The sequence below is a fragment of the Parasteatoda tepidariorum genome, chromosome 4, assembly GCF_982258835.1.
Source record: "Parasteatoda tepidariorum strain Cologne lab strain chromosome 4, Ptep-v5.0, whole genome shotgun sequence".
Lineage (NCBI taxonomy): Eukaryota > Metazoa > Arthropoda > Arachnida > Araneae > Theridiidae > Parasteatoda > Parasteatoda tepidariorum.
Window position 1 is genome coordinate 102,225,390 of NC_141758.1, and position 14,956 is coordinate 102,240,345.

Below are 14,956 nucleotides of genomic sequence, written 5' to 3' on the forward strand. Positions count from 1 at the left end.
AAAAGCTACGCACCCTGTACTATCATCAATGCCAAAACACCATATGTGAAATACTATTTACTTCATTCCATATATTGACATTCATGTTGATACTTGTACAAGTCCTTAGAATCAAAATATCTGCTAGGTTACAAATATTTAAAAAAAGCACGTTTTACAATTAATAAATCTGAAATGAAACTGAACCAGAGTTGGAAACAATTAAGAATAATACAGGACAATACCTATTTGCTCTAAATATACAGTAAGAAAAAAAGATAAAACTTTAAAACACAAATATGCAATCATTATTTAACTTGTACTGCTATAAGTCATCTAGCATAATCACTTTCACTTCTGACGAAATTATTTAGGGGACGAATTACACAGGAGACTGCAAAAAAACTTATTACCCCAATACCTATATTAGTATATTGATAAATATCAAATATCCCAACCAGGGTTTCCACTCAAATTTCGAAAGAAAAAAAAATCACTGCGTTTTCCCTGAATATATTATACACAATATATTAAGAGCAAACACAGCAATTACTGTGCTCTTGTGTGAGCTATATTGGGCTAACTATATATATATTAGTTTTAATTGCTGGAAAAACTTAGAGAAAAAAAAGCAACAGTTGAACATACTTAAATAATGGTATACTAATTAAATAGTTTAGTATAGCGGAAATATCATTCTTAAATATCCCATAGATTATGCTTTAAGTGGTCACCATTTTTCAAAGGATGAAAATAGGAAACAAAATTACCTGCATTTTTCCAGTTTGAAATAATTAGTCTATAAATTGACGAATTAAACGGGTATAAAAATAAGTGTTCAATTATAGATTTTCTCAAAAGGGATCAAACAATATTTTAGTACCTCTGTGATACTTTCCACTAACATTGATCTATTTTTTATGTAACTTTAAAATGACATTTATATTTCATGATAACATAGACAGTTTTAATTATAATTGTTTATTGACCATAAAACTGAGTTTTATTTAATCAAAACGTTATACTACGCATTAAATACTATTAAAAAGTAACATTTTGTAAAAATTTAGAATTTAAAATTGAATATTGCACTCCCCTTTTAATCAAATAACCCACTTGATTGCATAGATTTTGCTGAAACAGATGGTATTCCTTTAAACGGGGTTGAGTGTATCACAGTACCAGTAATAATGATTAACACAATTAAGCTCCACAAGCACAAATATAAATTAGGCCGCTTCTTTACAGTCTCCCAAAATAGAGAAGTACCAAAAATACAATATTTTAAGTCTTATATACACAAAAAGTAAGAAAAGTGTACGCACAAGTTATCATTTTAAAAAATTTAGAAGAAAATAAAAATTTCCCACATTTGAACATTTTAAAAAAATGATCATAAATATGTTTGAAAGCTGAGTAATGAATAACAGAGTAAGAATTTTAAAAACTATGATAAAATATGACAATAGCAATAACAGAGTTGCCACTCAAATCTGAAGAAAAAAAATTCCCATGTTTTCCCTGTATGTATAATAACACAATATATTAAGAGGAAACACACAATCATTGTGCCCTTGTCTGAGCTATATTGGACTAACTATACTAGTTTTAATTGCTAGAAAAACTTAAAGAAATAATGAACAGTTTAACCTACTTAAAACAAATAATGCTATAGTAAATGAAATAGTTGAGTATGGCAGAAATATCATTCTTAAATTGTGCAGTGAGCAGTCACCACCTTTTAAAAGACGAAAATAAGAAAAAAATTCCCTATATTTTCTCATTTTGTAAGGAAAAAATCAAAATTCCCTGCATTTACCCTATTATTTTTAAATTCCCTGTATTTCCCAGGTTTTCCCTGTGGAGTGGCAACCCTGAATAATTTTTGTACAAGGGAAAAGGAGAGATTATCTTACAAAGTATGTAGCAACACCCGATTTAATCATCAGATCTGCTTGTTCATTTAAACGTTCAATGTCAGAGCTATAGGCCTTAATCTCTCCCTCTAGATGGGCATGACGTTGCAAAAGAGCCTAAAAAATAATTTTTCAAGAAGTTAGGCTATATATATAAGAAGAAGGGCAATGAATTTTTTTATGAAAAAACAGATGAAAAATAAAAAAATTTTAAAAAATGAAACGAACTCAATTATTTTTTTAAAAGAAATAAAAATATAAAGGAAAGTTGAGAGAAATCAGTTTCAAACCTGAGCACTTGGTTCATCTTTTCCATAATCAGTACTTGACATTAATTGTCGCTTTTCTTTCATCCAGGATTCAGCTTCATTTGCATCAGCTTGGTACTGAATTAACAAATCAAAACATTCATTTGGTTATTAAAGGAGTCAGACTTAAAATTAAGCACACGAAAAATTTAAAAAAAAATTATTTGATTAAAATGAATTACAGATTTAGACAGTTTTAAAATTTAAAACACATTTATCTGGATGTGTTTAAAGGTAATTTTAATTTTTACTATATGCAAAAGCATATATTGACTGAAAGACCTTTTAGCTGGAACCGTAATAATAGTAGTAGTACTGTATATTATGCAATCTACATGGTACTGATTATTTAATGAATACAAAGAGAAATAAAAAAAAATTTTAAAAAAGAAAAAAATCTTAATATTTAAATATTTTTTATAGATTATTTTTATTCACATATAAAGTGATGTTTGAAAAGAAAATTGCGAGGTTATCAAATTGTATTTGTTGTAGTTATTAAGAAAGCATTTTTTGCGATTAAATACGAAAGATTAAATACTTAATTGATTAATTGATGCTCAAATAGTTATAGATGATAAAAAAAAATAATTTCAAAAAATTTATTGCATAATCAGTTTTTATAAAAAGAATTTCCTCTAATTTAATTATAAAGAAAATAAACAAATTTGCTTCAACGTGAACAATAAGAGTTATTTTCATTCCAAATTGCAAAAAAAAATAAATAAATATAGGGGATCAGGCACAAAATGAAAAAAGCATAAAGAAATAAGGGATCATTCATAAATTAAAAAAATAATGTACTATGAAATGGAGGAATTCTGCTGGTGAAATCTATTGTAATTGACATTGCTATAAAAGCATACCGCCATTACTAAAAAAAATTTATTTCACTAATTTAATTCCGTAAAAATTTAACTCTTTTTAATAACATGTTAACTACCAAATTAAAATTTTTAATACCATTATATTATGATTATTAAGTATTTTAATAAAAAAGATGTTTTAAAAACAATTATTTTAAGCAAAAAAATTAAAAAGAGGAATAAAAATTACAATTAAGTTGATTTAACCTACATTTCAAAGTAATAAAGTTCAAAGTAGTCATTTCAAAGTAATAAAGTAAAATTACCTGATAGGCTGCTGAGGCGTCTTCCAGCTGCTTGGATTTTAATGTCCAAAGTTCTCGTAGCTTGTCCCAATTCTTTTTCAATGCATCGATTCGGTGTGAAACGTCTGTACTCTCAGGATGCCTCTGGGCTTTCAGTGCATTTCCAGCTTCCATAACTTTGGTAATTTGAGGCCAACGTGCATTGATTTCAACATCAAGTGCCTACAAAAAACACAATTAGTATGAGGTTTTTTTTATAAAATCGAAATGTTTCACAAGCATAATAAGATTTAACTAGTACAAAAAAGTAAATTATAAGGACTATCAATATACAAAGTGTCCATTTATAGAGATTGTTCATATGCAGATTCAAAGATTCCTCTTACACATTATAACACATCAAATTTGCTTAAAATCAGAGAACAGACTCGAAAATTAAGCTACAGGGTTGCCACTCAAATCTGGAGAAAAAAAATTCACAGCGTTTTCCCTGTATCTATTATACATAATACATTAAGACGAAACACACAATCGCTGCGCTCTTGTCTGAGCTATATTAGTCTATCTATGCTAGTCTTATTGCAGGGAAAACTTAAAAGAAATAAGGAACAGCTTAACCTACTTGAAACAAATAATGCTATAGTAAATGAAATAGCTTAGTATAGCAGAAATATCATCCTTAAATATCCCATAGATTGCACTTTAAGTGGTCACCACATTTTAAAAGACTTAAATGATAAATAAAATTCCACACATTTTCCCAGTTAAGGAAAAACTCTTAAATTCCCTGTTATATTAGGTGATTCCTTGTATTTTTCCAGGAGTGGCAACCCTGAGATTTGATGCATCTACTGGGATGTACAATTCTCCAACACAGAAGAAAAAAAAACTGCAGAATTATGTAGGAAAGATTTCAAATTTCAATCTAGCTTTAAATATATGCAGCAAAAAAAAAAAATTTCTTTTCTTTTCTTTCTCATTAATAACTGAAAGGGTATTTGGGGTATCAAATTACATGATGTTTTTCTTGATGCAGTTTCGTCACACAACCCTTTTGAAGTGACTTTTCCTCGTAACCATAGTACCCGGCAAGATTGATGCTTGGAGTTCTCCTCAAAGTCACACTATACAGATGGTATTTGATGATGTACAACACAGGGTGGGGGGGAGCACACTATCCTTTTATTACAAAATCAGTGATTTTTTTTTTATCAGAGTTACATTCTAAGAAGGAATTCTCTTCTTGTTTTGAGAGGTAGAACAATTGAAATTATAGCAAAAATGCTGACAATCTGCTTGTGGATAACTAAGAGTTAACGGTATAATAAAACAATAAGAATATGCTTTAAAAAAAAACATAACTCAATATTTTTTTAACAATTTCTCAAAAAATAAATTTATTTTTTGCCTACATTGAAAAAGTTAAAAAAATTCCTTGATAGAAAAAAAAAATCGACTGCAATTGAAACAAATTTCACTCAAGATTAAAAACATTTGTTGATTGAATGATTGCATCGAAAAGATTTGATAAATGAAGGAAATTTGGATTCACATGTGATTTGGATGTGAGATAGCGTATACAACCTCTTAATTTTTAATTCTCTTTGTATTTTTCTTAATGTTTTAACAAACACAATTAATTTGCAAACCTAATTAAAGTTATAAATCAAATTTAAAATAAAGTAGCTATGGTAGCAGTTTAAGTTCAAATTCTTACTCCACAGTGGTTACTGGGATGCAGTTTCATTGTAGAATTAAAGTACCATTATGGCCGTTTCAAATACATCTTAATTTAGATATTAGGTAAGGATATTTATCCCAGAAAAATGAATAAACTTGTTTATGATAAATTGGTTTATTATGTGAAACTTAAATTGAACAAGACTTTATATTCCAAAATTATAAAAATAAAGAAAAGTCCCTCAAAAGAATCAAGATTTTCGCTTTTATAAAATGTAATCAGAACTAAATAATTGGTTCAGTTTAATTAAAATTCGATTAAGAATTGATTTAAAAAGTATATATATATTTGAGAAATTAAAGAAATTTTAAAAGCTAGGAAATATGTAATGCCTGGCATCATCCATACCTTGTGTTTTTGTTGAAGAGATAAAGCTCCCTGTAGATCTTTTCCAGGAACAACGGATTTACAAATCAGTTGCTTCTCAACCATCCAAGCATCTTCCTCTTCTTGGTCTTGCACAAACTGGTAATAAGTACGAGATTCTTCCAACTTAACACGACGATTTGATGCCAAACTCTCTAAGCTAAGTATCAAAGAAAGTTTCAGTTATATTATTAAGTAAATAGAAATATCAAATAAATTAATCAAAATTTTTTAAAAAAATAAAAAATCTTCAACTGATAATTTATTATATTACTCTTATGTATTACTTCAAGCCTATATAACATAGAAAGTTACAAAAGACATTGAATATAAACTATGAAATTCAATGCTGTTGAATTAAAAAGTCATACATAGAACAGGGTAGCCACTCAAATCTGGAATAATATACACTATATATTTAGAGGAAATACAATTATTGTGCTCTTGTGTGAGCTATATTGGGTTAACTATACTAGTTTTAATTGCTGGAAAAACTTAAGAGAAAAAAAAAGGAACAGCTGAACATACCTAAATAATGTTATAGTAAATGAAATAGTTTAGTATAGTTGAAATGTCATCCTTAAATATCCCATAGGTTACACATTGAATGGTCACCATTTTTTAAAAGATGAAAATAAGAAACAAAGTTCCCTGAATTTTTCCAGTTTTCAAAAAAAAATTTTAATTACCTGCATTTTCCCTGTTATTTTAGATGATTTTTCAATTCCCTGTAATTTCCAGGTTTCCCTTGTTCTACCTCTGGAGTGGCAAATATGTAAAAATTTGTTTTGATTGTATTTATTGTTTTTGTAGCAGAAGTTTCATTATAGAAAATAAATTTTTTCCTTCTTATGATGAACATTTAAGGGCTCAAAAGTCACTCTGCTGACTTTTGAGCATAAGTTTCACAAAATGTTAAATATATTTTGTGAATATAAAAAACTTTTTTCGCATAAAACATCTCTTTTCTTAGGGTCCACAGAAAAAATTTACAAAATTTTGGTTCCAATTTTCTTGACATAGTACATAACTTAAAATGTTATTTATTTAGATTTTTAGTTATTTAACATTTATGTTTTAAGTCCCCTTTTTGACAAAAAGATGTCTTATTGCAAAATGAAATGAAAACTTTTGTATTTTTTAATGCCAAAAAGCTCTTTGGTTAAATCAATTATCCTAATAGAATGAAGAATTAACTTAAATAAACAAATTAAATTGTTATTTTTTAAAGATATAATCTTAAAATTCAACATGGGTTAAATAAAAACAGTGAACTCTCTTTAAATGTAATTAACATCTGTTTAACTGATATTTAACTTCTTTAACATGCAAAAAAAAGTTACACTTGATGAAGAATTACACACGCAAAATGAATGAAGATAAATAGAAATTATTACATTCTCATAAATTATTAAAAAAACATTTATGGAAAAAAATTACAAAATTAGAAGTCATACAAAGATTTGACTTCATACTTTTCATATTCTGATAGTCAACTTTTATACATACAAAAAAAAAATTGCACTTGAGAAAGAATTACATAATAAATACATAGATAAAGATAAACAAAAATTATTACATTCTTAATAATGGTTAAACATTATGGGAAAAAATATTGCTAAAGAAAGAAATACATACAAAAATATATTAAAAAAATTATTATTTTCTTATTAATGATTAAACTTTATGAGGAAGAAATTACATAATTAGAAAATGCACAGGGATTTTACTTCTCATTTTTCATATTCTGATTTTTAAATTTCTTACACAAAAAAAATTGCACTTGAGAATTACACAAATACAAAATAAAATGAAATATAGAGATTCGACTTCTTACTTTTCATATTCAGCATTTAACTTATTGAGGCGCTTCTGCAGAATCGGAGCTTCCTTGTGACCATCATTAATGTAACCCAATGCTTGTTTGTTCAATTTACGAATGGTGTCCCCATGAGATGCGATCTGACCTTCAACCAGACTATGCTTCTGAAGTAAATCTTCAACGGCCAATAAATGACGGCCCAAATCATCACTATAAAAACTGCTCTGTAAGAAAAGAAGAAGAGTTATTACGATATTGGAAAATCAAAACTAATCACTACAAGTCACTTATTCAGAGCCCTGATGGCTCTGGGGATAAGAGCGTTTGCCTTCCAATGTGGCGAACCGGGTTCGAATCCCAGTCGATACGAATTCCGCATCTGGCTTACACCAACCACAGTGCAGACGAAAAATATCCTTAGTGATAGACAGATCATGGGTTAGAGTATCCTTGCCATCAGGCTAACCATGAGAGGTTCTCGACGTCTTCCTCTCCATGCAGGTTAGTTCCATCATAAAGTCCTTGACGAAGGCAAATTTCTCCCAATACTTGATCCAGGACTTCCCTTGTCTTCAGGATTGGGCTCAAAATTACAAGGCTACGGAGTTAAACATTAGTAGTCGTAAACCCATATAATTGGGTCGGCTGTTCAACGACCGTTATAAAATAAAAAGTCACTTATTCAACACTGCACATTGCTGCCAGCATAAATAGGGAAAAAAATCCAGTGAATTTTACAAAATAATATAAATTTCATGATAATTGTTGCATAATGAACTAAATATTTTACACATAGGGAATTTTTATAGTCATCAAAACAGAAAATAATGGGATAAATAATTGCAAAATTAATCTCGTTGTTTTATTACTACCTAACAGAAGTCATTTAATAATAATAAGTAGAGTAAAGTAAAATGCAATGTAATGTAATCAATAACTTGTAATCACGGTTTCAAGTAATTCGTAGCATGTAATAGCAATTATAAACAATTGATTACTTGCAAACACAATCGCTGGAAATTGATTAGATGTAATCATAATAAAATATTAGTAATCATAATAAAATATTAGTTACAATTAAAATCATAAATTATATTTACATATAACCACAATTAAAGTTATAAATTGTAATATTGATTAATTGTAATCACAATTATAAATAATTAACTGATTATTTGTAATTATGATTACAAATAATTCATGATATTTAGCCTAACTCTGATAACAAGAGATTTCTGTAATTAGATTAATGTTTTCCGTTAAAACATTGATGACCAATGATAAGTTAACCAGTCTTTTCACGCCCAAACGTTTTTGACTTAAGATGAGTTAACTCGTCATCCGTCAATAATGTATGGACATGAAATTAAATTGTAGAATGTTTTACTTTACTTCCATTTTAAATTTTAAAAAAATATTAGCCAGGGACTATTGTAGTTTCTGTGTAAAATTACCAGTTAACAAAGAGTAAATAATAGAAAACCCATTTATTTATGAATTCTCAGAAATCTGTGTTGTTGATAAACAAAATTAAATTCTGTTATCAAGATTTATCACTGTTTAAGGAAATAATATTCTCTGCATTATAGTAAAGCTTAATTTCAGAATATAGGTTAGCGATTTAACATAAACAACAAATTTTATAAGTTACAGAAATTAAAATCATTAAATTCTCTAATTCTGAAGCAATACATACTGTTTATTAGATATAAATTTTATATATCGCTGTCAAAACCCTTAAAAACTTTAAGTAGTATATCTACAAGGTTGAATATATGTATAATCAGTTTCCTTAAAAGGTTTAATCAAATTCAATAAAATCATTAAACACATAGATATAAAAAAGACAATTAGAAAGTATGCATCATATAAGCACGGATGAAATATTAGGACTAAAATCCAATTTTAAATAGTTTTATATTAACTTTTGTAGAATGCCATGCATTTCATTGAAATGAGAATAATTTTTCATGAAATTTAAGGGAACAATTTAAAATTGTATGCAATATAGCAACTGGCCAGTTTTGATTGCAATGTACTAAAAATTAAATCAAATTATTTTCTTATCACACAAACATATCTGAAATTATCCATCAATAATAATTAAAATTATAATTATTATTCTTACTAGAAATAGTCTTTTGATATTTTTTTATAATTTTGTAATACATTGATTTTTTATTAGATTAGATTTTTCTTTTCATTTCTTCAAACTTAGAATGTCAATTTTTTCAAATATACTCAGCCACTCCTAGCCAAATTAGAACTTCAGACAACAACAAAAACTTTTATTCAACCTGAAACTTTCAATATAATCTAGCTGTTGGCCTTAGAAATTGATATTGTCTCCTATAAATTTTAAAATTTCTCTTATACCCCTAGTTATAATTGCATTATTCTGTAAACATATTACAAATAATTAAATAGTAAGAACCAATACTACAGGATTACACACAAGTAATCATGCTAAAATAAATGCTTAAATTTCTTACTTCCATGTCTTTTATTTCAACAGTAATAGTGTCAATTTCTCGTAACATGCACATCAGGTTGCTTAAATTTGTTAAAGTAGATCGATGTTTTTTCAAGAGTTCTAATAGATAAGCCCATCTCTGCATTATTTCTTGCTCCCTATAAACAAGCAATATATTAAAAATATATACTAAAAAAAATAATCCTTTAAATAAAAGAATGCAAAATTAAGATGCAGAACAGTTATTTACAAAAAGAGTTACATGGCTTCCTAGGGGATACCAGTGTCTTAATAAATATTAAGGATTACTTCAAATTCCACTCTGGATTAAAAATCACAAAAACATAGTTCAATGAAGAAAGCCCCACACTTTAAATGTATAATGATTTTACAAGCTTGGAGATTAGATTAAATAAGCAATCATACACAGAATTGAATAGGTTATATAAAATATTACACTAAAATTTGCATGATATTATAAATAATAAATTTAAAGGTAATTATGAAAAAATACAAATTTTAAATAATTATAATTGAAAATTTTATGAAGGCCATATAAAACAGTATTTGAATTTATACTGCAATTTCAGAAAATTGGACAGTATTAAAAATTTTCATCTTTGATTTTTGTATTAGAATGCCAGAAAAACAAATAAAATTTAACATAAAAATAAACAAGAAAAAAGAGGGAATGTATAACACTAAAACAATTAACAAAATATTTCCTCGGAAAATCCGCACTTTTAGAATGCAAATAAGATAAACTGAATAATTATCGCATCAATAAGCAAGATAAATCTTCAACCAATAATAAAACACAAAAACAAAAGAGGAAAATAAACTAACTTATAAATTTATTTTGCTTAATATTTTCAAGCACTTTGCAAGACATCATATCATGTAAGGCAAATAAACATTTTAAACTTACGTCATTTATTATAAAATATGTGTTTGGGTATGCTGAATATAAAAGGACATATTTTCACATGTTTAAGCAAATTACTTTAAAAAAAATTATGTTACATGTGACATTCCATTAACTCAATTTTAACAAACCTTATTTTAATTTTCTCCTTGCTGTGGTAGTTTTCTGAAACAAGCTCATCAGCCATTGTTGTTAAATTTTTAAATCTGTCTTCCTATAAAAGAATTATTAATTTTAATGTTTGACAAGAGGAACAATAAAAAAAAAACTAATAATAAAATGGAATAATATTTACCCTAGCAAGAATATCAGCACTAATGGCCTCATGTTTTTTAACAGTAGCTTCAACTTGTGATAAGTTGCTGCCATATCGAGGATCAGAGAGCACTTGGATCATTTCTTTTAGATAACCTTCTCGAACAACACTCTACAATTTTGAAACAATACAAAGTTTTAGATAGTGAAACAAAATTAATAATGATTTGAGAAAACTTTAGTGGAGAATGCAGTTTGTCAAACAGCAAAACTTAAAAAAACTTTTAATGATTTTTGCAATAAAGAGTGCCTAAAAAGTTTAAAAACAGTCAAATAGCTCAAAAAAAAAAAAAAAACCCCGAAGAGCAACTTTAAAATCTTAAATGGGAAATCCCAATTTTTATTGCAGATTTGGATTCAGCAGAAAAAAGTACCCTAATTTGTCACATAGTTCTTTATGCTTTAATTTACAGGTGGCACTGTAATTGTAAAACAAAAATTGTGATAAAAATTGCATAAAAGAGAATGTTTTGATCAGATCTTAATAAGAAAGATCTTACTAAGAGAAATCTTACTGATATCTCAGATAAAAAAAAATTAATTAATGAGTAATTAAAAATAAAAATAACCATTTAAAAAATCTAAAATGACCCTAGAACTAGGGCAACTTCCAAAGTGTGAGGCAAAGTTTTGGGGTGAATGCAAAGTTTGGTGTTAATAGTTAAGTGTTTAGAAATATCAAACACAGCAATTTTCAGACTGGCATTTTGTAAATTATCTTAATTTTAAAACAACTTTCCGGTGATTTTCAATTTGGGATTACAGCATCATCTGTAAATTAAAATGCAAAATGAGGTTATTTTCTTCCGGGAATATGCAATAAAAAAATGGAGATGGAGTTCCCATACTAAGTCAAAAATTTTCCTCCTGTCCTACCTCAAAATCTGAGTTTGGAGGTCGAGAATGAAATCACTGTATCTCGTGCCAGAGCAAGAGGATATTCTTCGTAACAGTTTAACTTGATGAAACAGATCAAGTGGGAGCAAGACGTTTATATTATCCTCCAAATAGATATATTATGACCCAACTATTTTTGCAGAAAATATGAAAATTTCTCATGGCAATAACATAGAGTTTATTGATATAAACTTTTAGCAAATTTTAAAAATTAAAACTGTTGTTAAAACTAAAAATTTAACTTTGATTTTATCTTTATAGATTACCATTTGTAACGATAGATGTAACATAATCATCTGTACTCAGTTTGGTAGCAAGCATGTTAAAAATATTTTTATTTTTCAACCCATTGCTAGATGCTAGAAATGCCAATGCTTCTAGAGATATTTGATTGTTATACTTTATAGACATCTTGTGAGTTATATGTGAATTTGAAACTACAAACGAAACTTAAAATAAACTAATGAAGAAATTTCAACATATTTAAATAATTTTAAAAAAGAGCATTGTAAAAATTTAAGTAAAAAACGACAAGAACTAAAAATAAGCTGGTAAAAAAAAGTTTTGTAGAAAATTAAATTGAAAAAAAAGCAATTTATTTTAAAAGATCAAATATAATATAGAATATAAATAATATACATAATATAGATAATATAAATAATATACATAATATAGATAATATAAATAATATACATAATATAGATAATATAAATAATATACATAATATAGATAATATAAATAATAGAATATAAATAATATACATAAACACAAGAATAACTGAAAATAAGAGTGAGATAAAAATTAGATTAATAAAAATTAAAAAGAAAAAGCAACATACTTTTCTTTCAAACCTATATGCAAGATTTTCTAATTTCTCTTGTCTCAGAAGCTCCTCTCTCAGAGCCACCTCTCTTCTGTGTTCGGCTTTTTCCAATTCGTCCCAGGCTCTTTCAATATCATGTACCAATTGCCCTTCAGGGGGCACATATAAAGGTTGCCCCAACGCCTTCATTTTTGTTTGGATTGAAAAAAGCAATGCCTCAATTTCACTACGCTCTTTGTACCTAGAATATAAATTTTTGTTTTTTTTAATATAACTGGGTTTCGTTTCAAAATGCTCAGAGGTTTAAAACACAATCAATGGTGAATTCAGCCATAAAAAGATAAGAAATTAATACAGAAAATGGCATTGCTGTCAAAAAAGGAACACCTTTATCAGTAAATGAACGATATCAAATACGAAAAAAATCATTATGCTTTTTACAATGATTTATATACTTTAATCCTTTATAGAGCCATTGTTTTGGAAATGTTATGCTAAAATATTTTTGAAATTGAGGTTGATTTACATAAAATAAAAATAAAAAATTAAAAAAAAGATTTAGCTTATTACTTAAAATAAAATTATTTTGCAAGACCATTTTTTTTAGCGAGAAGATGGGTGAAATTTTCAAAATTTTACCTACTATAAAAAATTTGACATAAATGTGGAGCTTCCATGTCTATAAATAACCAAATTTATAAATACTGTATTTATAACTACAAATAACTTGATGAGAAATGAAAAAAATTAACAAACACATAAATCTCAAGTGAGAATTATTCCCTAGAGTTGGACTCTCTTCTTGACACCATGCTAACCTTTACTGTTACCCACATTTATGTAAACAAAACCCTATCACTGCTATTTTTTCCCCTAAGCTATCAATAGATAGCAATACTATTTATAGACTGTTAAATAACTTCCCATTGACATTTAAAAATTAATGAAGTTGGTAGTAAGTATATTTCCCACATCCTTATAAAGGCTTTGTAAAAATCCTATCAGAAAAAGTTATTAAGTTTTTAATACAATTCATAGACGGGAAAATAACTTTCCATTGACATTTAAAAATTAATGAAGCTGGTGGTAAGTATATTTCCCACAGTAAGTATATTTCACAAATCCTATCACAAAAAGTTATTTATAGTTTTTAAATAATAAAGAAAAGTTTAAAAAACCATGATTTTCAGGTGAAGGACAAAGACAAATGATTTCATTTTTATCATACCTATAATGAAAAACGCAGGGAAATTTTTTGTGGTGTTGGAAGTTTACTGCTTAAATGGTGTTTCTAACCTTTTTTTATTTTCAGTGTAACACTTCTTAAATCTGTTTGAAAATGTGTTTTTTAAATTTATTTCTAAATTATTGTTTTGTACTTATTAACAAACTTTATGAATATCAATATGATGGGTGTTTCTGATATTTAACATTTACTGAACATAAGTATTTATTTACTTGGGCGGTTTTTCAATTGTTCTGTATTCCTTGAAAATCATAAGCTCTTTTTGTATCCCTTCTAGAGAATTAGGAAAGTTTCGGTTATCAAGATCTTTTATCTTCATTTGAATCCAGTGAAGAAGATTACTGGTAAACAATTCATAATTATTCTTCAATTTATCACCTTCCATCATTTGACTAACTATCTGTAAAAATCAAAAGGAAAAATTTCATTATTTTATTTAAATATTAAACTAAAAGTTCAAAAAAAAATTTTTAAAAACTAAATAGCAAATTGTTAACAAAAATTAAATAGATCTTTCAAAGAATTTATACTACTTTAGAAAATTAACTCAGTTGCTTATTTTGATTACTCTAAATCAAAATCTTCAATTTTTAATTCACAAATAAAAAGATAGTTCATTAAATGGAAATAATAAAACAAAATAGATGTATTAAACATTCATTGCAAAAAGTATTATTAATCTAAAAAATATATCTGCATTGACTTTTTGTCTTCTAAAGTACATATGAATAAATAAAAAAGGGTTTAGCAATGAATAGTAAGCAAAAATTAAATATAATTTTCAAAGAATTTTTAACACTACTTTAGAAAAAAAAAAACTTTGCAGCTTATTTTATTCCCTTATAATCCCCGATTTTTAATTTAATTAACAATCTTCATCAATTAAAGAGTAAAATAAATAGTCATTAATTAGAAATCATAAACAAATATACATAATGCATTAAGGTTGTTTTTCGAAAGCTTTGTTGTCCTCATGCGAAATTATGCTTTTTTTTTGTGAATAATAGTCTGCAATAGTCACTCATGACTGTTAG

General features: G+C 26.9%; 1 protein-coding gene across 2 annotated transcripts in view; it reads right to left on the reverse strand.

Moving 5' to 3' along the window:
• The window catches only part of kst (spectrin beta chain, non-erythrocytic 5 kst), a 194,958-nt gene that overhangs the window by 81,346 nt on the left and 98,656 nt on the right, over positions 1 to 14,956 (reverse strand). For both annotated transcript variants that reach the window (XM_087161839.1, XM_071181673.2), the window contains exons 9-18: positions 14,135 to 14,322; positions 12,692 to 12,917; positions 10,937 to 11,068; positions 10,773 to 10,855; positions 9,736 to 9,874; positions 7,259 to 7,467; positions 5,404 to 5,581; positions 3,336 to 3,536; positions 2,186 to 2,281; positions 1,896 to 2,012 (exon numbers count right to left, since the gene is read on the reverse strand). In XM_087161839.1, coding sequence (XP_087017965.1) covers positions 1,896 to 2,012; positions 2,186 to 2,281; positions 3,336 to 3,536; positions 5,404 to 5,581; positions 7,259 to 7,467; positions 9,736 to 9,874; positions 10,773 to 10,855; positions 10,937 to 11,068; positions 12,692 to 12,917; positions 14,135 to 14,322 — 1,569 coding nt within the window. The remainder of the gene's footprint in view (positions 1 to 1,895; positions 2,013 to 2,185; positions 2,282 to 3,335; positions 3,537 to 5,403; positions 5,582 to 7,258; positions 7,468 to 9,735; positions 9,875 to 10,772; positions 10,856 to 10,936; positions 11,069 to 12,691; positions 12,918 to 14,134; positions 14,323 to 14,956) is intronic.